The 24,675-nt window shown below is 37.3% G+C and overlaps 2 protein-coding genes across 4 annotated transcripts; both read right to left on the bottom strand.

Moving 5' to 3' along the window:
• Positions 1 to 158: 158 nt before the first annotated feature.
• Positions 159 to 2,237, bottom strand: LOC124927445. The gene is made up of 3 exons (XM_047467850.1): positions 1,703 to 2,237; positions 1,329 to 1,459; positions 159 to 1,092 (listed from the first exon to the last, which is right to left on the bottom strand). Exons 1-3 carry the CDS (start codon positions 1,988 to 1,990, stop codon positions 309 to 311), a joined length of 1,203 nt encoding a protein of 400 aa, XP_047323806.1. The 5' UTR covers positions 1,991 to 2,237; the 3' UTR covers positions 159 to 308.
• A 795-nt stretch (positions 2,238 to 3,032) lies between these two features.
• On the bottom strand, positions 3,033 to 24,337 carry LOC124923857 (sacsin). 3 transcript variants are annotated; one of them, XM_047463833.1, is made up of 13 exons: positions 23,784 to 24,337; positions 22,043 to 22,769; positions 15,457 to 21,431; positions 12,600 to 14,101; positions 12,021 to 12,284; positions 11,528 to 11,748; positions 10,538 to 10,809; positions 6,900 to 9,927; positions 6,679 to 6,811; positions 4,905 to 5,428; positions 3,876 to 4,802; positions 3,603 to 3,791; positions 3,033 to 3,495 (listed from the first exon to the last, which is right to left on the bottom strand). In XM_047463833.1, the coding sequence occupies exons 1-13, from the start codon at positions 24,125 to 24,127 to the stop codon at positions 3,298 to 3,300; spliced, it is 14,304 nt and encodes a 4,767-aa protein (XP_047319789.1). In that variant the 5' UTR covers positions 24,128 to 24,337; the 3' UTR covers positions 3,033 to 3,297. The 3 variants fall into 3 exon arrangements, with proteins under 3 accessions (XP_047319789.1, XP_047319791.1, XP_047319790.1); XM_047463835.1 differs by having other exon boundaries at positions 3,603 to 3,785; XM_047463834.1 differs by having other exon boundaries at positions 3,603 to 3,788; positions 23,784 to 24,336.
• Positions 24,338 to 24,675: the final 338 nt, after the last annotated feature.

Below are 24,675 nucleotides of genomic sequence, written 5' to 3'. Positions count from 1 at the left end.
AGTGCCAAATACACAGAATATTCTCTGTTCTTAACAGAGATTAAGGCATTGTTTGATGAAGGGTTAATCTAGTTGCCCAAATAATATATATATATAGTTTTTCAAGTAAACTCTAATAAGTGTGCAAACTCTTGCATCAAATTTACACATAACTGGAATAGAAATTTAATGATAATAAATAAAAATTAGAATTTTAAAAATCTGACTATATACAATATAAGAAATAAGAGACTAATCAAACTTTGTATATGCAGAAAGATGAAATATAAATAAATAAAGGGTTGTGATAGAGGCAACATACAGAGTACTTAATCAATTGCTGCTTTATTTCTTCTTCCAACTATTGGCTTTGGCAAGCCATCAAAGATAGGTCTTGAAATAGCAGCAGTAGAAAATGCTTGTAAGTCTGATTTTAATCTCCATTTTGATGTCGACCACATTGATGATGAAGAAGATGAACTGTTGTTGTTATCTTGTTCCTGAAAACTTGACAAACTACAAGACTTCCTTACCTCATTATTAGTATTATACAAATCTGCTGCACTAGAAGTACAGTTTCCCAAGCTTATAATAGGACTCCGACCCACATCAGATGGTTCCATGATTCGACTGGCAGCTGCTGCTTTCGATCTAAGAGCCAGACCAGTGTTTCTGCAGTCTTCTTTCAACGGTCCAAAATCTGCAACGGATGATTGACGCCTTCTTAATAACTTGTCTGACAGGATTTTGGTATTGGAGTCGGAAGTAACTGCCATATCATCATCACTCAGTTTTCCATTTTCAGACAGATTGTAACCTATGCTTTTGGATCTTCGTTGATGGGTCATCGAGTATTGATTGGAACAACGAGATTGATCAGTGTCATACTGATCAGAACATTCCTTCTTGTTGTTGTTGTTGTTGTTGTGTGTTACAGATTTCTCTTGTGTTGAGTTAATGGCGTAAAAGTTTTGTAGGATAGTCATAGCTGGAGAAACCTCTCGTTCAGGAGATATTGAGTTTAGTTTTGACGATTGGAATGATGATCTTAACAAATCTGAGTACCTATTGCTAGCTGCTGGGGCTGCCGCCTCTTCTGATGATCTATCCACACTGCATATAATATATAGATCATGACGGTTTCATGAAAAACAAGTAACATATTCAAGTATCTAATCTTTCTGTTGAATTAAATGATCAAATGTACCAATTACAGTAGGTGATTTCAATAAAAAATCAAACCTTAGTTTTGATTTCAGATACATAAGGGTTCTGATTACACTATATTGCATTGTAAGTATTGTTGGCCTTTTTATAGGTTAAAAAAAATGGTGGAATTGAGTTGTTACCATTGATCATCAAGACATTTTGACAATGATGGAGATGGAGAGTGTTTTCCTGGCAATGGTATAAGGATTGACTTGAGAGCAAACATTTGTCTATCTGTCATCAATCCATTTATTCTTTTAATATCTGTCACCTGAAAATACAGAACCCTAGACACCATTAAACAAGATGATTGATTATCTGTAGAATTCTTAACAGATAGGAAAAGTTTAAAAATCCAAGACCTCCTCCAGCCAGCTAGTACAATTAGGTATCCACAGAAGATTTTGAACAAAAGAATCAATGGAAATTTCATACAATTAAGGGAAACGAATGGTAGAAATAGAATTGTGAGAATGAATGAGATTATATATATATATAGAGAGAGAGAGGTTACCTCAACACCGTACATAATTGCAATGCCGGCAAGTGTATCCATCTTGGAGACGCGATGTTGTATCTGCTGATTACATCCAGTAATGCTTCCGTTGGGGGAACATGAGGTGGGCGACGAGAGAGTGGGGGAAGACGAGGACGGCGGCGGCGGTGGCGATGATAAGAAAAACTTGAATTCCTTTTTGTCCCGATTGGTCGTGGCTACATCATCGTGAAGATTGCAATCGTAGAAATCTCCATGGTTAAAGATGTTATTATTATTAGTAGGTCTATCTCTATTCAATTTCATTGGCCAAAGAAGAATCCTCGATGAAATTGAAACGACTTTTGCCGAGTCAACTCACTTCTCTTCTCTTTCTTTCTTGATTTCTTTCTTTCTTTCTTTTGGAAGAAGAAGAAAGAAAGAAAGTATCGATGATCCAGAGTTGGTTCCGATTCAGGTGGTGGTTGATAATTCTTATTTCTCTCTCTCTCTCTCAATCTCTGCCTTTTGCATGCAAACTATATATAGAGGAGAGAGATAGAGAGAGATGAATTCCCTGTTTATTCTCACCGGTAGAATGGGCCGTTTATTTGACATATTATTATATATATATATATATTTTATTTTTAAGAAAAAGATAGGTCAATGATTTTGAATTTGTAATCAAGGCGGCGGATGCTGGTGAAACTGACCTAATCCGTGTTTTAGAAATTTTATTGATTTCTTTTAATAATATTCTAATAAAAATTATTCTTAACTCATTTAAAATTACAATATAATTTTGGGTTTTAAATATTTATCCTTTCTTGTCCTCAAGGTTTTGATCCATATTCTCTAAGTTCTTAAAACTTAATTGTTTGTCTTCAATTGATGACTTTGTTTACTTGATCGATATTTTGGTGTGTTATTTGAATTTAATTTCAAATAATTCACGTCAAACAATCCCTAAAAATACGCCAAACAATCCACACTATTATTCAATACTCTCAATTTCTTTTTAATATTTTATCATTATATTTACTCTTAATATCTCTTTTAAAAAAAAAAAATACTTTTGTTATTCAAATAACTAAAAAAAAACATTTCAAAATAAAAATAGTTATAATAATTATCAAATTTTCTATATCACACATTGAAGTAAATTCTATCTAAATAAATATTATTTTATTAAGTCTACCATAACTCATATTTCTACGTGCAATCAAAATAATACAAAAAAACACTAATTCTTATTTATGCTTCAGTATTTGTTACTTACTCAATGATGTTTGAAGAAATTTCAGTACAAAGAACTGTTTTTTTTCCCGAAATTCTTGATGTTCTGCATACGACAATGAAGGGGAAAAAATAGAACAAAGGATTCCAAGTGATGGAACAGAAATTAGTACACATTTGTTTCAAAGATTACATAGCACGCCATACAACTGTTGGAAAACAATTCAGAGATTTATATATACAATGGGTGTTACCAAAGCCGCAACCAGATTTTCAGGTGACATTATCCTCAATTTACAACTAAACATATACATTAGCGAGCAGCTCAGGGAACGTTAGAGTAAAGAATGGTTTCTCTATGGGAAGAGAGAACAAAAATAATAATGCAGATGAAATTTTTAGGGGCGGAAAATTTTGAGAGTTTTAGAAACTTGTAACCTACAGAAGGGGCACCTGGATACGGCAGAGGAGCACCTTCGACAAAGAACATGACCGCAAGGGACTATAGTGATGTCTACTTCATTGCTCAGACATACTCTACAAATCCATGCAGCTTTAGCTGTGTCGGCTTCTTTGGTTGCTATGTCTGATTTTTCCTGCAACAACAACAACCGCCCCCCCATCCCCATCAATCTTTCTAAATGTTAATAATAGTAATTATAATAATAATAATGCTTATATAAGGTCCCGTTTTGACACTGACCTGCTCAATTAGCAATGCGACCTGAGATTCCTTAAGTTGTTCTTGTAGGATTAGTGTTCTTTGTAGTAAGGACTGTTTCTCCACATCCATACTAATCCCAGCAGTAGAAAGCATCTCTTGAACTGCCTGAACTAGCTCCATAGCTGAGACTCTCCCCAAATTCAGTTCCTTGTTTGCTTGTTGTTGCTGCTCCTCATAAACAAACAAATCGTATCACTCAACAGAGCATGCATTAACAATAATAGGTAACAAAATAGTCAAATAAAGACATACTTGAGAAGTTTGTGATTTGCCTCTTCCAGAAATTCCAGTTTCCTCTTCCTGAATTCCCGTAACTCTATGATCATCCAAACCATCTCTGGGATTTGATGACGAACCAGCTTCGTCGTGTAGAGATACACCTTTGAATGAGAAAACATGAGAAGACAGAAGAAACTCAATCACCCCTGGACCAGTTTCCACCTTAAATCTGTAAAGTGCTTGGCCTGCTGATGGTCTCACATTCTCCACTACTCTACCATATTTCAATTTTTCTCCAGTTTGTGTTCGCCATGCCACAAGCTCTCCGGAATAGAACGGTCTTAAAGGGTGAAGTTGTACAAGCATTGCATCCTGTGCCAAGATTGTCCTACCAAGGAAATCACTTCCTCCGTCAGTTCCACCACCATCAGTAGTTACCTTCTTTTCTGAACAGAGTTTTAAAACATTTGCAATTGCAGTCTCTGATTCTTCAGGACAAATAAATAGAGATCCAATAGGAAGAGGAACTGACGAACCCAAAACACGGCTCACAACAAGTGCAATGACATCAATAACAGACATATAACTTGGTGGTTCAGCAATTAACATATGGGTTTTTGATTGGTCAATAAAGTAAATAGCTCGGTGTTGGGATTCCCCTTCCCACTCTGGAACAACAGATTCTGTTTCTACACGGGTAATGTCTACAGCCTTTGGAAGAAGCAAAAAACGAGTATGGATACAGCGAACAAATTGTAACTTCTCTGCAATAGAAGTTACTGAAGTTTGTATCTTCTCCAAACTTATGTTAATCAATCCAGGTGTTCCAACCTTAATGCTGTTGGCAACATGCAATAATGCACTTTGAAATGATTTACTAAGCAACTTCTGTTTGATAGCAGTAAGTGAAACCGGACCAATCTGTCCAAGTATCTTCATATGTTCACCACAACACAATTCCTGCAAAATAGACGTATTCATCATCGGATTACAATTCCGCAAGAACAGAATATCGTTTCTACCGGAGTGCTAATCTAAAAATACATATGGCTGCATGCATACCTCAGTGACTACATCAGACAGCTTCTTGATCTGCAAGGTTGCACATATTCTCTCGGAAAGATCAGGGTGAACTAATCTTAACCTAGAAGTATCAATATATTTCACAAAATGCAAACCATAAGAATCAATATATACACATGCATTGGCATGAACCAATCTACAGCCATCATCAGGGACAATAGCATCTAATCCCCAGTTTGATCTCTCCTGCGTGTTATCTTCATCAGATTTATTGAAGATATAATGTAAAATCTCCATGACAGCTCGAAGCTCATTAGGATTTAAGCGTTGATATCCACAAGCTTTTTGGAGATTTGAGAGAAAACCCTTTGCAAAAGCAACAGATAACAAATCTTGAAGACCCATCTCCTTGAGTATCTTCACATAAGGAAGATATGGAGCAGGGAGCTCAAATGCAAATGGGGAGAGTTCTATGGTCAATCGTGCAAAAAGAGAATTTACTGTTACCAGGCGTGTACCATTTGCAGCTGGCAGAAATGCTACTCCTTGCAACTCTACCTTGTCTAGCAAGAAAAAATAAAACAAATCATAATTAGAACTATGAATGAGGTATGCAGAAAGGGAAAAATAAAATGGAACCATGTAACTTAGTGAGTCATCCTGTAAATCTCCAAGAGATTGTCCAAAACGCATATCTCATCTTTATACTGCCCAATATTTATCTCTAAGTCAATGAAAAACACTCATACTTCAAGCAACATTAAAATTGTCATTTGATGTTTACAGAAAAGAGATTCCACCATTGATAGCAGAACTAGTCAAATAAAAAAAAAGTGTTTGATGTTTGAATGAAATTAAGTTGTAGAAGTTTCTAATGTCATGATTGGAAATTGGTTGATAAGAATTCCTGAAATGGATAGCTTCAGAAGTTCCAAATAAGGTATAATAATTTGGAATAATTTGGGCGCTAGGTGGATAATTTTATATTTGCATGCATTTTTATCATGTCATAGTTCAACATTTTATTAGAGACCAATTTTGGGAGGAAACTACTTTAACAAGATTAGCGAGCAACAAAAGTTCTCTATCGAGCAGATTTCACAATAGAGGAAATTTGGGAAGCTATTACAAGTTGTGGTGGATACACAATCGCTTTCATTAAGGAGTCTTTAAATTTTATTAAGGAGGACTATTTGAGCTCGTTCAAACATTTTCATGCTACACATTCTTTTGAGAAATGTTGGAATTCTAGTTTTATTGTCCTCGTTCAAACATTTTCATACCTATTAGCTTCGTTATGAGTTTCTATAAAATCTTGGCGAAAACTCTAACTAATAGCCTCGTGATGAGTTTCTATAAAGACGGAGAGATAATTCAACACATAAATTATATTTGAATAACATTATCACACTCAATCTTCACTCTCAAGAGCTCAATATTCTACACTTTCTATGTAGGAGACATTCCATTCTTAATGCAAGGGAAGAATGTGTATATATACAAATTCATTAATAAACAGAACATTTCTCCTGAATTTATTCAACAAGAAATTACTAATAAGAGATGCAAACAAACAAGTTCAAAGCCTAAAGAACTTATTCAGACAGTTCACTACGTTTTTTTTTTTAAGGAATGTCAACATAAGCAAACGCGAACACGAAATGCATTCACTTTTTAACAGTCAAGGTGTGATACAAAAAGGACAAAGACATATAACAAAAGGAAATCAGTTCACTAAGGTAACATACTCAAAGAGCATATACATGTATATAAAGCATTAAAATGAACCACATAAACATAGGAAATGATTTACCTGATGAAGATAATGACCCCCATGTCTTCTCCAAGTATTTCAATACCTCAAGACAAGCTTCTTCAATAGTCATTATACCTGATGCTGTCGGCCAGTGAGCAAGAGTGTCCTCTCCACTGCTCCTCCCAATTTCCTATGTCAATGTCAAATGAACACCTTATGCGTATTTCTTTTATAATTGCCATTAAAGGAATTGAGTAAAGATAAAATCTCCCTGTTACCTGCAAGTGCTTTAGAACAGTCTGAAAGGCAGGAGGGCTCTTCAGATGAAGCGCTCCCCATGAATATTCAGGCGGTACAACATTCTGTCGAGAAAGAATGGGAGCAGAACTCCATGCCAATGGCCAATCCTTCAATAAGACAGCCTCGCTGAATGAACATAGCACTCTCTTCCCACCAATATTAGGAAAACCTTTTTCAGAAGGTACACAAGCAATTTTACCCAAGGTATTACAAAAGTTGTTGCTATAAAATACAGCAAAATTGGAAAATATAGCTTTCACAACAGATTCAGCCAATGACCATAGTTCTAGTGGAATTTCATCTGTACTAGATATGCTAGACCCAAATTCATCAAAGTCGCCATTAGATTTTGTGGATTCAGCTCCCATAGATTCCACTTTCCTGGCACATTCAAGTATGACTTCTGCATCTGATGCAGTACGAAGACCTATTTTCCTGAGTATTTGAAGCCAACCTTCTGTACTGAACCTTTCTCCGGGGAATTTTTCTCTCTCACCAGAGAATACAGACGCCAGCAAAACATCACCAGGATCGAACAGATCCTTGGGTTTAGATAGGATAGCGGAAAATTCATCCGCATTTCTTACAAAATTTGCCTCTTTCAAGGCTTCAAGGACAGAGGAATCAAACTGGAGATCTTGCCAATTTGCAAAAAGATAAATCAGAATGTCCTCCTGCTCTGAATCTGGTTTTTCTCCAAATCCTGGCAATCCGAACTTCACAAATATCTGCTTATCATGCAATTCAGGAATACCAAGGGCCTGCAGTAGTACATTCTCATTGGAACCTGTAGGGTAAGAAAAGCAGCAAGCATTTTGTGGCTTGAGGAACGAACTTGCAGAGATCAAACAGAGTTCTTGGTTGTGCAATCTGGTGTAGGACCCAACTACAGTTTTATAAATTGGGAAATCTCGCAGGATTTCACGCTCTTCTGTAGCATATGTGGAACCATTAGCACAAAAATCAGAAGCAAAGAGGGTGAGAAGCTCATCATGGTTTGAAGTCAACGAACATGTAAGATCGGGAAAATACCCAGAATGTCTAACAGCAACAAGCATGGATAGAATAATTTTCCCAATTGATTGACCAGGAATTGGCAAACAGTTGCATGCCTCAGCACATTCGATGAATGTAGTATCAAAAATGGGTATATTAAACTGGTTTAACGATGTCAACAACCAAGGGTATTTGTTTTGGACTACTTGATATGATAAAAGGTGGGGTCTGATGAATTCAAACTCAGAAGAAAATTCAATCAGGTTATTTTCATTTGCAACTTCTTCTAAAGTATAACTGCTCAACTCTGAATCAGTCATTTTTGGTGGAAGGAAGACCAGATGACGTGCTCTCACGCGACATAGAACTGACCTACCAATAAAAGCAGGAATAAGAGGCCAGTCAGAAAAAAGGGAAAGATCTTCGGATGAGCCAGAAAGACTTTTCCAAAATAGCCTAATCCATTCAGGAGAAGGGGCTATTTGGTCACCAGAACTCCTAACACTTTCCCAGGAAAACCATGGAGTTGAATTCGAACCTACGACATGACTGACCCAACTTTCGTGGAACAATAATTTCATATGATCAGCTAATAATCGAAGAGAAAACTTTTGGAGATTTAGAAGGTTCTGAATGTTCTGGTCGTATAGTATGTCCGCCAGGACTTGTCTTTCCAATACTTTGGGATGGATGAATCTTGCAGCTAATTTAGTCATCAAAATTTGTTGTTCCTTATTTCCAAGCCACATTTCCTTACCCCCCAACTTCGACAAATGACTGGATGCAGTAGGAAATGGTATCCCTTTGAGTTCACTTGCCATAAGTATAAGCCTCCAGTCCCCACTTCTACTTATACTGTCAATACTAGCACCAGAACCAGTGTTCCTATTAGCATAGGGACCGCCAGTTTTGCCAATGTCTTCAACAACTCCCCTGCCAAAATCAAATAAAGCCTTGCCCAAACTAGTCATCATTCCTAAAGCATCTCCTCCTTGAGTATGAGGACTGGGATTAATACCACGAAGTCTTTGCCAATTAGAATTTGACATGGAAGAGGCACTCTCAAATTCATTGTCCCCCCTATATACTGGAACACCAACAGCATCATTTAAAGTATTGGGTGTATATGAACTAGATGGGCCGTATAATTGAATATCAGACAAGCAGTACTCGAGAACATCAACAAATGTGTCCACTGAATGAAGAGCAATTGAAGTAGATGACATCCTAAGAAGGTCGCGGACCATCTTAGGCTTGATCTGGCGCACTGTAACTCCTATTGCCTGAATTTCAGTAACCAATTGCCATGGAACAGAAAATACAGGATAGTGTTCTTTGACAAAGGCACAAACTGTGGCAGGAAGCACATTACCACCTACTCCGCTCCCAGGCTGAGCAAGGAACATCCCCTCATCAGCCTTAACCAAGTTTCCCGAGTACAGCTGCCATACAGGGAGGTCAATAAGACGAGCATAGAAAGGCCTTATTACCTGATCAGTTACACACTCCCAGTCAGCTTTTAGGACCTGTGTGGGCAGACACAAAGTATCCTCAACCAGATGATCACTGGGAGCATGGCCAAGAGACCTAGGCCAGAAAGAATAGTGATCTCCATAGGAATTCAAGACCGAGCTAACAGCACGACACAAGCTGGAATCCATGTAAAGACTTGATGGCTCTTTTCTCAACTTCTGCATTTCTAACACTAACTCAATGTAGGCATCACGGACACAACACATGAGTTCTCGATTCCAAGCTTCTATCAGTATATTACCTGCGTCAGGCCTTGTCTCTGTTGCATCAGCATTTTGGTACTTGAACAAATAACGGCCTTCATTATGACGCACGAGGAAACATCCAATAATATTAGCTGGTATATGCATACCACCAGATAAGGGAAGAGGGCACATAACAGAGCGTAGAAGGTTAGTCAATTCGACCGGCTGGCCATTCTGGGATATGTGTATCGCCACTCCAGCAACTGGTGTCAAGTTGTATGCAAGGTACCGCCTGATCAGATGTTTGATTATATGTTATAAGTGTCATTGTTTGATGGTTCATGAAAACAGTATACAGTATGAAGAAGTTTGCAAATAAAGCAGGTTTTGGGCATAGTATGCATGAAAAAAGACAATGATATTTATCATAACACTAGATCTGGACAGTATTTGATGGTCGATATAATTTCGGATGAACATACACTGCTCATATTTAGATCTGTTACACAAAACTTAAATGTGTTATTTAGGCATCACATTTGCATAACTGAAAGAAGAACATTCTTGATTGACAAAAGGGCAAAGGTTAGAGACTATGGCAGCAGGGATGGTCCATTATCAGGTTTGAGAAGATCTTGATATAATAATAAAGATATTCTGAAAATAAAATTCACAAATCCATTTGTCATCTACATGGATAATAGTAAAACCAAATAGTATTCACTCTTATCATCTATCCTGAATTAACTTTATTTTATTGATTCCTATGTAGACTAGCAAGTCATGAGATATAACTGGTTTATTGTGTCTGAGCACAATATGTTAGATAACATTTTGAGAAAGAGAAAATAGTTACTTCCTTTCTCGTGTAAAATTTAACAACCATTTTATTTCCAACTTACCTGTCAAGTGCCATATTTCTTGTTTGCCCAGAGCCCAAACTAAGGGCAATGAGCCATCGGTCCGCAAAGGTGCTTCCTTCTTGGTACAAAATCACATCAATTGCATGCATCTTGATTGCAGCACTTGAATTACTGAATATCCTTGACAACTGAAATTTTCTCCACTTCTTCTCTAAGAAAGGATTCCTGGTAATAGCATGAGATGAATCAACAGAAACTGAATACTTTAGATGTTGGTTTAGGCTTCCTTCATCCCAGGTTGATAGTGAGACCTGACAAAGTTATATGTTAAGCAAGTATAACAATTGATAAGTAATGTTTCCATCAGCTAGTGAAACTGAAGGCAAGCCTCTACCCAAATGCTTGATTTTTCTCACCAGTAACAAGCTGAAGGGTGTGAAGACATATAAGGATAATAAAATACCAAGAGTACAGTTTGAAAGAAAAAAAAAACTCACATAGGAAACCATCCATCGATGCATTAATAAGAAACATCCAATATATCTACTTCTCCATATGAAAACCAACAACCTCGTCTAAAGATCTAATATCGAGAACATTATAGCACAGATTACCACCTATTAAGAAAGTTTTTTGGTTGACAAAATCACCTATTAACAAAGTTTACTCAACTTATGCCACATGGTAGTACATATTAGTAGTATAAGTGTATAACCATTTTTATTCCAAGAAGGACAGCAGGTCAGTAGCGGTTAGAGTAGAATTCATTCTATTAAATAAGACTATGGATGATGTGGACAATCAGTTCTGGGCTGGAGATTATTGGTTGGTTCATAATAGGTACGAGGAGGAGCTGTTAGGGTATGATGAAAATTAGAAGATCTCAATGTCTCTCCTCCAGTTCTCTCAAGTCTAATCCCTATCTCTAAGGTCTCATCTTTATTGAAGGGAAATCTCTAGAATGAAAGCAACTTATAGAAAACTGAAACAATTACTCACAGAGACCTAGTATCCTAATTCACTTAGTACCTGCAAAAGAGACTTGAGAAATAAAAGAACTTTAGAGCCGTGCTCCATAAACTTGTCAAATATCTGTTCAATTTTATTTTCTTTGCACTCTGCTTCGTTCCCACTGCAATTGGGAAAAAGTGGCATGCGAATAACAGTAAACTCTGAACCCGACCATGGCATATTCTGACCGATCAGCATGGGAGAAAACTGATCCCTAAATTTCTCTGTCAGACCAGTACCTGAAACCAATTTCAAGAGATATATGAGCTTCAATCAGTTTGATAACTTTTTCTGGAACCAAATAAACATTAATAGGAAGCCCTTGAGGGGCAATAGTTTCTCTCCAGTTTTGACTTGTCAAATAGATCCCACAACAATAAAAGTTAATAGAAACATTAGTCAGCAATTTTGAGATGTATGCTTAATTATAAATCTAAAAACAGCCCTAACCCATAGTTCAATTGCCTAAAGGTGATGAAACCAAATTTACAAATGTTCTTACAAAATTTACCTGTCAAGGAGAACATTTTAGCCACTGGAGAGCAACCAGAAGACCCAGATAGTGCAATTCCTTTAGGATCAAATATATAAAGGTTGTCACTCGATATAACAGAGAGTAGATCACATACAGAGAAACAACTAAGCAGCCCTAACCCATAGTTCAGGGTATCACCACGAAGTCTCCAAGGAGGAAGATACTGAAGGATGCTCATCTCATCCCTATTCAAGCCCACACCTTCCAAGACTGCAATCAAGGCGGGACCTTGGAATTCACCTGATGAACAATATTACAGAAAGGGATCAAAGATTTGCAAAATAAAATGATTGAGGTATAACTTATATGTACATAACACAGCTTCATAAGTGAGCTAGTCCTTGTACAACGAATGGGCAGTAAGCATTCTATTTAGGTGATATAACTGGTGATGTTAATGACATCTTCACCAGAGAGCTTGCACGTTTTTTTAAGAAGTGAGCTTACACTTGATATGACCAATAGAAAAGTATCAGGTTTACAATTAGCCATCTCTACGTCACAGCAGTGAAAAAATATTACCTATAAAGCCATTAATGTCAAACAAAAAAATACCTAGATTGTGCTGCAATAGAGACTGGCGTGGATGTTCCCTCTTGTCAAAGATCAAATGAAGTTTTGTAGCTTTGCAGGTATCAGCAAACTCAAGAAGATCAAATAGTAAAAATTCACTGTTTGCATATAAATCCAGAAGCTCGGTTATCTTAGGATAGTCCATGCATGGTAAATCTTTAGTCATTTCTTCATGGACTAGAGACATGCAACGAAGAGATGGCACCCCCAACTTCTCAGCCAAATCATTGCTGATCATTGAGTGGGCAAAATCTTTTCCTATTGCTATATTCTCTATCCATGGTGCATCATTGTACACAAGATCTGCAGCATTCTTTAACAGACCAGAAGAATCTGGAATTAACAAAGGAGTAGAAGAGTTCTCAAATAATGGTTTATCTGTGCAACAGTCTGCAACAGCTTCTAGAATGCAACCAACAAATGTGAGTTGATCAGATGACAAAGGGAAACCCTTAGCATCTATTTGTAACCGTTGTAGCACATGGAAATAGTCAGAAATATCAAAACTAGGTTTGACGCCTAAGCTCAAGAGTAAATCTCGGAATTGAGATAGCTCAGATGGCACCACATACAGATAAGGACTAAATCTCACAGGTGAATCAAATGCAAGAGCATTAGGCTTCACAAACTCGTCACCTATCCAAACCCAGGAAACTCCGTCGAGAGAAGACTTGAGAACCATAAACTCATTTGTGTAAATATGGTCTTGCAATTCAGAATAAAGTAGGGGTATGTGGTCTTGAAGTGCAGCCAAAGTAGCAGGTTCCACTCTAGAATCTAATTGAAGCTGCGTAAAGGACCTCGATAGGCAAACTAATTGAGTGAACAAAATATCCAAATTTAGAGGATCCAACCATCCAAGTTTAGACTGTAGATATACAGAATGACACTCCACTTCTATTATGTGCATCTTTGATGAAACCAACCACATCTGTGATTTGGGTCTCACATTAATTGGAGCAGCAACAAGATGATCTGACATTAATAATGGAAGACCTGGTACTGGTGCATTAACATAAATAGGACACCAGGAAATGGATTTCAGTGTGGACCAAAAATCTTCCCCTGGCTTATGTTCAACCAAAATGCTTGCAAGCGAACCAATTTCCACATCGTCATAGAAGTTTTTCTCAGATTTTTCTGGAGTGTGCTCTTCTACCCCATCATCAGAAACAAATATGTCAGTAGATGTGACATTTCTGAACTTTCCACTATTGTCAACTCCATCATTTGAGAGCTTAAACGAAATCACGTCTAAACAAATCATTAACCTTCTTGCATAATTGACTGTATCTGGGTCTTTCATGTCTTCTAGCAAAGAAACTGTCCTTGCACAATCAAGTAAGCCCATAAATCCTAGGTTCTGTTGAAGTCCAAGAACAACTAGTGTATCCAGGGTTTCAGGATCTGAAAAAATCTCTGAAGGGAAAAACACTTCTTTGTGTAGAACTTTCTCTAGCTCACTAACACGAGGATCATAAAGCCTGAAAAGATAATGAAATATAAGAACATGAGACTTCTCAACAAAATCATTAGCACAATCAAAGAATGCTGAAGCAATGTTTATAAAAAGAATTTTGTGATTTCCCTTCCGTATGTTTTCGCGAAAAAGAATTGAGCATTTCATACTTGAAGGTAAGCCAAAATCCTAGAACTTTTATTCAAGACAAAACACAATGTTGATGAGACCATAAACATAGGAGGTGAGATTGCATATTAACACAAAAATCTATCCAGGAAACAGTTAGCATATGAACCCATACAATACTTCTCCTAATTGCATATACTTACTTAAGAGTTTTTCAATAAGCCAGTCTCCAGAATATTTTGATATATATATTTATATTTATATTTCATCATGTTTTGTAATGAAGATAATAGGAAGTAAATTAATATTGGTTTTGTAGATAATAATTATTGTTAATAAGTGAATATACTAGTGTTACCAACAATTGATTGTCAACATTTTTCATTTGTTTATGTTAAGGAGCTAATAATCATTCAGATCCAGATCTATATCATATAGTTAATATTTCTTCATCCATAGGTTGCATTATCAAGGTGTATAGATTTTCAATGATGTCAAATACTGTAAAATTCTGTTGTTAATCGTCCACCTAATGTTTCCTATCAAGTGACAGATTGACGGTAAACCAATTAAAGATTATTGTAATATAGCTCTAGATCAGTTATGATAGCAATTGTAAACATTATCTTAGAAATCATACAAATACTTTTGGGAGCAAAAGATTAGTATTTTGCTAAAATAGTTCAATCTGAAAGTAAAAGAATGATTCACATCTTCTGAAAATTTATATTTGTTGAACTTATTATAATAAGAAAAAAAAATGGGACAACGGATTAAGTATGTAGCCCGCAAACACACTTAACCATTTAACCAGGCGAAGAACTTGCCACATGACGGGCTCGAACCCAGGAACTTAGGGTTAGTATCCACCTCTTATTGCCGATAGGCTAGAAGATGGGATTTATTTATATAAGAAAGAAGCTAACAAAATGAATAATCACTAAATTTGTGGTCAATCAAATCAAAACTCAATATCTTTGTGTTGCTAAGGAGTTAAGACCTCAAGAGATTGTTTGTCAGCTGAGAGATACGCTTTTGCAGAAGAGAAACAATGAAATCACATATTTTTATTCAAATACATGCATAATGTAGATTTTGCAACAGCTGATAATTCTTAACTAACAAAAAAATCACATAGCAGTTCAACGTGCTCAGAGGAGTAAACATATTGAAGGTTCATATGTATTTTTGACACCATTGGTTCAAACAAATATTTCAATGTCCTTTTAGGAACAGAAAAAAAGACATAACCTGGATGGCTGTTTCAAAGATCCATCACGTGCCAAAACAAATGCTGTACTAGAAAGTACTTCCTTGATTGATGTGTCGTCTTCGATCAAAAGTTTTATGTCCTTTATAATGCCCAGAAGAAGGTCCTGCTGTGATAAAAAATCTGACAGGTGATTGAGAACATAATCTTTATAAAATTCAGTTGTGGAAGGTTCCCTAACTTCCAGATGATTTTTGAGAATAGCTTTTTCTTTCTCAGACACAATCCGGACAAAGTTGTCATCCAGAAGATCTTCTCGTATAGTAGACGGCTTAAGCCATTTGATAGGATTGCACAGAGGTACTAACTTTCTACTCCTGAATGACTCAAAAACTGGGAGCCATTTAATGCTTTCAATGTGCATGTCAACCATTGAGCCATCATTGAACCACTTTGATTGGAGAACAAAACTACGAAGTTCATGTAGCTCACTCTCTGAAGCATCATCAAAAATCCGTGGAATATTCTCTGGACTAACAGCAACAGCCATAAATGCACTTAATAATCCACTTGCTGTTGGAGGCTGTACGTAATTCCCCAGTTCTGGATGTTGTATTGGAAAGTCGCTTCTTAATATGAGGCATCCTACTTTCAGCAACAGAGTACACATGTTTTCACTCCACCCATCATCTTCAATAACATTTGAATTTTCAACAAGCTGCAGCAGATGATTTTTCCCAACAGGCAAAATTGGCCATTTTGAGAAAATAGAAAGGTGGTCACAAGAAATCTTTAGGTAGCTCCAGAACAACTTCATCCATTCCATAGTTGGCTGGCCTTGGAAACCAGGTACCCACTGCACTTGTTTAGCCTGCAGCCAGTCTGCTGGAAGTAACTTCACAAACAGAGTTTCAAGTAATTCACATGTCAGAAAGTAAATGTTTGATCCTTCACTTTGGGCGACCATATTTAGCTTACAACAAAGATCATCGGAAATCTCAGGGTCTACAAGTTGATGAGGAAGCAGGTCTTTAAGAAGTCCATACTCATCTCCTTTCGTTATATATACTCTTTCACCGGTTTTTCTATCCCCAAAGGTTGTAAATAATCCATTAGAAAGAGGTAGCAAAGGGAGGCCATATAGCCGGTCACAAGGAACAGGAAATCCAAAATCAAGCAAGCAATACTCAAGGGTCACAAGCATCGAATTCCGGTCACTAAACTGGCGTTTCCTTCTGATTAACAATGTCCGCAGCAACTGAGGTGTAAGAAAATGTAATGATGGGCAGATCTCCATAAACTTCTCTACAAGTGACTTGGGAACTGCCACAACTGGTAAACCAGCTTCTGCCAATGCTTCTACAAGCTCGTCTGCCTTCTGAAAAGAAAAGTCAGGAAATATTGCTTGTTTGGCAGAGATCCAATGTCCACCTCTAGCTTTTGTATACAGCATACAAAGACTGGAGTCAGCAACAAAACGATAGAATTTGTGAACCATTGATGCCCAAGGTTCTATTCCTATAGCAGTTGGCCAGAATGAAAAGAAGAAATCACCTGGACCTATATCAGAAGCAATCTTCACAAGAAGGTGACCATAAGCAGGGGCAGCGATATCTTCAAGCAAGTGAATATTCCAGTCTGAGCGTTTTTTCCCACCCCCAGACATATCACTGCCAAACCAAATATCCCTTCTGTTTGATGACAGTTCGAAGTAAGCATTAACATGCACAGGAAGTCCAGTACAAATTGGCAGTGGTAAAAAGCAGAAGGCACGGCCCTCAAAGTTCTTTCTCTGTTGAGAAACATATAAAGTTTGAGATATGTCAGGCCTAACTACCTCCTCATGTGAAATATTGCTGGAAGCTTCATCAATGTCAACTGAGTTTAAATATGAGGCAACGCATGCCCAAGGGATATATCGGTTAGACTTGCTATTATGATCAACTGGATTGTTCTTTAAGAAACCACTATTTAAACATTCACTGGTAATCCAATGGTGAGACTTTTCACCTGATGGCCCTCGCTCTCGCACCACGACTTTCTGACATAGTGAGGGTAAATCTCCATCTACAGATTTGCTTAGCTTGCTCAGAAGTAGATCCTTATCCCTTATGTCTTGATTGCTATGCATGATATCAAAAAGATTTTTATTTGCACTATCTTTAGCTGTAGGATCAATAACATACTCTTTATGAACCCGATGAAGAAGACGCATTTCTTCACTAGTTCCATCTTTCAGAAAAATTGAAATCGTCTTTACGTTGCTAAGGAAAATCAGTGTTTGAGAAACAACATCAGAGAATGATTTGAAAAGTTTCATAACATCTTCAGGTTCATAAACTTCTTTTCTTATTTGGCTCCGGGAAGCAACATTGGCATTCCTCAAGGGGAAACGAAAAAGAGTACCAGGAAAAGGATTTTGTAAGTCACAACCAAATTGCAGGAAAGGCGAAAATTGATCTGGAAACTGATCTAAAATCCTTCTACCTGCAAATTTAATCCTCAGGCCAGGATGAGATGGAGAGATCCCAGGTAAATTACAGGCATGAGGATCAAATATAACAATGTTTTCTCCAGAAACAAATGTAGGAATGTCAGTAAAGTGATAAACACTATTGAATCCAAGTCCAAACCTTCCAATTGCAAAAGGCTTCTCTAACTTACTTTCCTGACCAATACGTGAAATTGCATACAAGTCATGGGGACTGAAAACAGAATCATTGAAACAGTATAGTGCTGGACCTTGCCAATCTGCCATTTCAAGAGAAAGAACGGATGAAGTCCCGTATTGAGTTGTGTCTAAAAGAAAGATTACCTCAGAGGCTTTTGCATCCTCTGCATTCTGCACAAGCTCAAAGAGAACCCCGGGTCCATCTGCATACATTTCAAGAATGTGTTTGAGTCTTGTAGTCAAGGCTTCATGCTGTCCAAATGCTTCCGCAGCATCTGACAAGCTCAAGTTCATTGAATCAGCACTCTCAGCCAGCAATATTCTTCTAAGTGAGCGAACGCCAAGCTTCTCCGCAATGTCATTAGAAATATTTCCGTGAATAAATTTCTGAAGATTCCTTTTAGCATTTAAGGCTAGAGTACTTGCATTTACATGAGAGTTATCGAACTCGTCTGACCCAAGCAGCCATGGAGCATCATTGTACACTAAATCAGATGCTGGTGTCATTCTTCCTGTCGCATCTGGTAAGTAGATCTGAATATTCTTAGAATGAAACTGTACTTCAGCCAGATGTTGGGCGATTAACGTTGCAGCCCTAATTTCCTGTGTATCCAGGGGCATAGACTCTTTTTTCACAGCCATCCTGCCTAAAATATCTGCATAATCACCAGGTTTCATATACTCCCGTATGCTAAGCTCCAAAAATAAATCTCTAAAAACTGCTAAATCAATAGGTATAACTCGTATATAAGGAGCCAGATGAAGAGGGCCTTCAAGAAAAACTTCATCTGATTTTGCAAATCCGTCTCCTACCCAAATCCATCTACTTCCTTCCAGAACTGCCTTCACAATATCCATTTCCTCTGATCCAATCATACCCATGAGAATAGTGTATATCCTCGGCATTGCAACAGCCAACTCTCTCCGAAGCAACTGATCAGTCACTATCTCGTTGTTTTTTCCAAGCTCAAGCAGTTGGGCAGAAATTACACTGCCTCCAGGTGGAGCAGACCAGCCAAGTTGATATGACAAAGCTGTGGAAGAACATTCACCATCTAGTATCCGCATGCTAGCTGAAACAATCCACAAATCAGCATATAGCCTTACCACCTTAGGAGGAGCAACTACAGATGAAACAACAGGCCATGGTAGAGCTTCATATGGTGAAGAAACCATAACGGGGCACCAAGAAACCATCCGAAGATCATTCCAAAATTTTTCAATTTCTGATTTTATATGTCGTGGCTTGAATGCTTTTGCTGCTCTTGTCAAAAAGTTGTTGAAGGTTGCTTGACCGTCACTTGGTGGATTAGGTAACCACTTAGATGCATTTATTTCAAGGTAAGAGAGAAGCACCTTGCCTCGTGTGCATGCTTTTTGTGGATCCTCATTCATGTACCTTTCTACCTGACGAGCACTTTGCACAATTGTTTCAAGCGATACACTTGTTTTAAGTCCCAAGCTCTGCAGCATATCCAAAATGACAGAATCCTCAAATACTCCCGAGGGAAAATTGTCTGAATCTTCTAGAAGATCATATAACTCTTCATTACGAGGATCATAAAGCACTTCAGGTGACTTTAGCAAACCACTACTGGTAGGAACAAACTTCAATTTTTTCAAAGATTCCTTGAACGATGAATCTTCAACAGAAAGCTGTGGTAACTCCTGCAAGATTGATAGCATGATATTGTCACGAAATTCAGGCTGCAATTCTGAAACTTGGTTGAATGCACACTGCTTGTAAAACCGTGCCTTTCTCATTCTTTCAACTCCATAATATTTATTTAAAATTTCTTCCTCATTAGTAGATAAGCTGCAAATAAATGCACTTGAAAGCAAACACTCCGGAACATTCTGTGGTGGCAAGTACTTTTGCAAATCCTCAGCACCTGAATTCTGAAAGATATCATGATATTCATCACCACCGTAGACTCTATAAATAGGTAGCTTCTTGCACTTCATTATATCTGAATCAGCCATAGGTCCAATATACCATTTTGGATATAGTAAAAATTGTCGAAGCTCGTCCCTATCTTTTGATGTGATTAGATGGAATACTTGTGCAATTCCACCGCTTGAAGCTGCAACGTCAAATATTGATTCCAAAACACCAGCAGCATCAGCTTGATTAACGTAGTGACACAAATCTGGGTGTTCGATGCCATAGCTGCTATGAAGAATCTTGCAACCTAAATTGACAAGAATGCCCCTCAAATTCTCAGGCAATTCTACCACACTCAACATTCTTGATTGTGTTGAAGGTCGGTGTAAATGCCCAGAAAGAGATGGCAATACAGGCCAATCACCAAACAAGGACAATTTCTCACATTGGTCTCGAAGATATCTCCAAAAAAGGACAAGCCATTCAGAAGTGGGGTGACTGGCATTAGACACTGGATCCCACAACACTTCTGATTCATATTTCCAATGGACAGGTACAAATTTAGGGAAGAACTCTAGGAGATGATTAACATTAAAAACAACTAGATTGGTGCTTGAGGCCTTGGCAACAGCTGACAATCTGCTAAATAGAGTGGAAGTTATATTTTGATCAATTATTCTGTCTGATATTTGTTGAAGAAGCAAATATTCCAGCTCATTGCATATAAAATAAAGATTGTCTTTAGAGGCTCCAGACAGCAAACCAAAGTTACCACTTGCTAGAGGGAGTAAAGGAAGATCTTGTGCATATATACCAACATCATCATCAATTAGGTCATCAAGACAATATTCCAACAGTACAAGCTTATACGATCTGTTTAGTGTAGTTATCCCTCTGACTGCCCTTAGATAATTCCGTACTGAATCGGGTGTAACTGATTTCTGTTGAAAACCCCAAACAGATTTCAGGAGCATTTCAGACAAGCCACGAGGCAAATGGACAACAGGCATTCCTATCTGCACAAGAGCCTCTCCTAGCTCCTTACTTTGGAAGAACTCCTCATCATGAAGGAAGGCTTCTGTTGGTGGAACCCATTTACCCCCTTCAACATCTGAATACAACACAGGAACATCACTTGTCTTCCTGTAAATGTGCTCAACCAAAATACTCCATGGTTCTTCAAAGGACCCACTAGGCCAAATAGAATAGTATGATTCAGTTGGACCCAGCAAGCTTCTAACCTGAAGCAACAACTGCACAAAAGAGGGAGCCACAACATCTTCTAAAAGAAGCCTATTCCAGAGAGAACGAACTTTTCCGCTTCTGTCCATATCAGCTCCATACCAAATACCGCGACGGTTTGACGAAACTTCAAAATATGCATTAATATGTACATCCATTCCAGTTCTTACTGGCAGAGGAAGGAAACAGAATGCCCGTCCAAGTTTATTATCATTATCCTGTTACATTTAAGCTAAATGAGAAATGAGTCCCTAATCAACTGAAGATAAACGTACAAGATAGTGAAGTAAAGAAAACAATAAGCAGATCTATGAAGCATTGGTTGAATTGCTGGGTAAACAAGCATTCATTACTAGTCAACCATCTCCTCTCAAATTTGCAGGACCTATTCCTTAGACCAAATAAAAAGCTTTGTTACAACGAGTGTGTTACTATCAATCCGCATTTCAAAGTGACCTTGTTTCGTAAATAAATTCTTGTTAGAAGCCACATTAGCTTCGAATTCAGGCCAAGACCTTAAACTCAACCCGAGTTCCTACTCTCATTTAATCAACATCATCTACAATTTAATACTAAAAAAGCAGGTACTCCTTAAAGTACTCACACAAATCAAACTAAGAATCACCCTAACTCCCAGTCAGGCTAATTATATGATAATCCTGTTCATTTAGTAGTGTTAATGACATGACATGATAAAGCAATATTATGTTACTGATGAGCATCCAATGAAATAAATACTAGAAAAAGCATCAAGATTTGTTTTAGAATGAACATTTCCACAATTAAAGTATGTATGAAAGGAAACTAAAATATGTAATAAGTTTATTACATGGGAAGAGTCATTTGTTATATGTGCTGCTACTGCTGCCCAAGGTAAGAGATGCATATCAAAATCTTTTGAGGCAGCTGCAGCAAAAGAAGCAATCCTGCTGGTTGATGAAGCCATTGTTTGCACTATGTAGAAAGAGTCAACTCTTTTCTGAGAATGGATCTGAGATGTTGCTTCACTAACGACATCCAAGGAGAAGCCATCAGTTACTTGTTCTGAAGAATCGTGTGACTTTGATAATCTTAAAACCGTTTGGCGATGCCAGATAGTTTGATCATTTGAAGAGTTGACCATGCATGAATAGATCTTCCTCGGCTCAAGTTCCCCAACTTCCCATATGTACATCTCAACACAGAGTACAGTCTTTAGAAAAAGTAGTGTGAGAACTCCTTCCTCATAGAGCTGATCAAACAAGGAAGAAATGTCATCCTCCATATATGATTGCTTTGAGAGCTTGCTATTAGCCCCCTGATTTGCACTTCTTAATGGAAAACGAAATAGAGTTCCAGAGAATGCGCTTTTCATGTCACAACCAAAAGCACAGTATGGAAGAAATTGGTCTCTGTAAAGCTCGAGAGCTGAAGAAGCGACATAATCTATACGTTTTCCAGGATTTGCCATGGAGACATTTGGAAGGTACATACCCTGAGGATCAAAGAGTACAACATATTTACTGCTAACAAAGGAGGGCAAATCAGTTAGATGATAGACTGAGTTGAAGCCAACCCTACGAAGGAAAGGGAAAAAACACATCAAAATATGGTCACTGGTATAAAAACAACTTGCAGCCAAAAAAGAGTTAATGGAACTTGCTTCAACACAATTCACATTGTATACAATTTCAGACACTAAATATTAGCTCAGAAATTAGTAGCTTACAGAAATATTCCACAATCAAACATATAGATAATTGAACAAACACAGGCTTCCAGCACTAACAAAGCATGAGACTAAAAGATTCTTAGTTAGAAATACTATAATAAACTCAAGTACACTGTAGAAAATCAAAGGGAAATTGTATTGTTGAGAATGCATTAACTTACATTATACAAATCATCTACATATATATGATAGTACAAGGTAATGATAATATCCTAATCTGATCCAATTGCACACCACATAATAATTATCTTATATTGTGATAATGTTCTAATCTCATAATTCCATGATATATCATATATAATCCCAACATATGGATGGTGAGATATGCTTGCCTCATTTATAATGAATACTTCACAGACGTTCTACTTTAGATAAGATTTTCAGCTGCAGCAATTAATAAAAAACCATAATCTCTCAACAGCAGTTGGATCAGTTACACTGATGAGAACATTAGAACTAGTACCAACAACCATAAAGTATGACTGTATTTATGGAACTTCAAGTTTCAAATGTGAAGATGCCTAGGCTGCTCTAATGGGTTACCCTAACCAAATTACTGATGATAATACCAGTGTTCCATACACTTCTCCATATTCTCATCATGGTGTCTCTAGGGGATAAATGACCTGAGCTTCACTGAATTTCTTATGTAAGCTAGCTAACTAACTATGAGTTTAGTAAAATCAATCACAAGTTCAAGGATCTTCTTATGTTGTAACGTGTCTTGACAACTCTCTAGCTTACACTAGTAATCAGTTTCTAAGTAGATTCCAAAACTGTGAACAACCACAATGTTAATCGAACTCCTAGTTCCAGGCTTCCAGCTACTGGAAAAGTTTATGGAGGTTTTCAAACATACCCGAAACGACCAGTTTTCCAAGCTTGGGAATGCTTGGTGCTACCTCCTATCCTGGAAATACTAACAAAATCGTCCTCGGTAAATTCACCATTGTTGTAAGCCAACAATGCCGGTCCCTGCCACTGCGACAGCTTATCGGACAACAAAGACTCCGAACCGTGTATTCTACGGTCAAGACATAAGCAGACCTTGGTAGCACCGGCATCATCAGCATTCTGAATAAGTTCTTTTAGCACCGTAGTCCCCTCGGGATAATTTAGCAAAACCTCACGGATCCGGCGGGTGAGATCAACCTTCTGACCGAAATCTTCAAGGAGAGGCGACGCCGACGGCAAGAACTCCATATATTTCCGATCACCAAACCTTGGATGATGGAGATAAAGCAGGTGTTAGGCCATCATCATCGGATACGTATATGCGAATTGGTATCGCAGTTTTAGTGAGACAAAAGGGGGGAAAAAGGAGGGAGAGAAGATGCTGGTTGATTGAATTCTTAGACAAGCGGCTTTACTTGCGGGAGTTGGACGGTTGACATAGATATTTCAGCACTGCGTTCTATGTTCCCAAAAATATCAATTTGGAAATTGCAAATTTCTTATAATAATAATTTACAAGAGTCATTCATTTAAATATATTAAGTAAATAAATTATTGCAATAAAATAATTATAACATATTAAGATCAATATATAGTTTTTTAATAAAAATATTTATGATCCATTTTTGTTAGTTTCAATGTATCTAGTTAAAACAATATTGAAATTTCATTTTGATTTATTGTTATAAAGTTGACCATATTTTACTCTCTTAATATAATATAAGTTCTTTATATTAGGTATATTTAAAAAAAAAAATCATTTAAATATAGATTAATTAAATAACATATAACTCAAA

This window comes from Impatiens glandulifera, chromosome 2, assembly GCF_907164915.1.
Source record: "Impatiens glandulifera chromosome 2, dImpGla2.1, whole genome shotgun sequence".
NCBI lineage: Eukaryota > Viridiplantae > Streptophyta > Magnoliopsida > Ericales > Balsaminaceae > Impatiens > Impatiens glandulifera.
The sequence above is the reverse complement of the archived record's forward strand: the minus strand, read 5'-3'. Positions and strand labels throughout refer to the sequence as shown.

Excerpts from the sequence above, each read along its gene's own strand:
- LOC124927445 (XM_047467850.1), bottom strand. The coding sequence starts at position 1,990 with ATGAAATTGAATAGAGATAGACCTACTAATAATAATAACATCTTTAAC. Across the intron at positions 1,460-1,702 it reads CAATTATGTACGGTGTTGAG|GTGACAGATATTAAAAGAAT; the intron begins GTAACCTCTCTC and ends CTGTATTTTCAG. Across the intron at positions 1,093-1,328 it reads AAATGTCTTGATGATCAATG|TGTGGATAGATCATCAGAAG; the intron begins GTAACAACTCAA and ends TATTATATGCAG.
- LOC124923857 (XM_047463833.1), bottom strand. The coding sequence starts at position 24,127 with ATGGAGTTCTTGCCGTCGGCGTCGCCTCTCCTTGAAGATTTCGGTCAG. Across the intron at positions 11,749-12,020 it reads TAAAATGTTCTCCTTGACAG|GTACTGGTCTGACAGAGAAA; the intron begins GTAAATTTTGTA and ends AATTGGTTTCAG. Across the intron at positions 3,496-3,602 it reads TCGCATTGCTAATTGAGCAG|GAAAAATCAGACATAGCAAC; the intron begins GTCAGTGTCAAA and ends TTGTTGTTGCAG.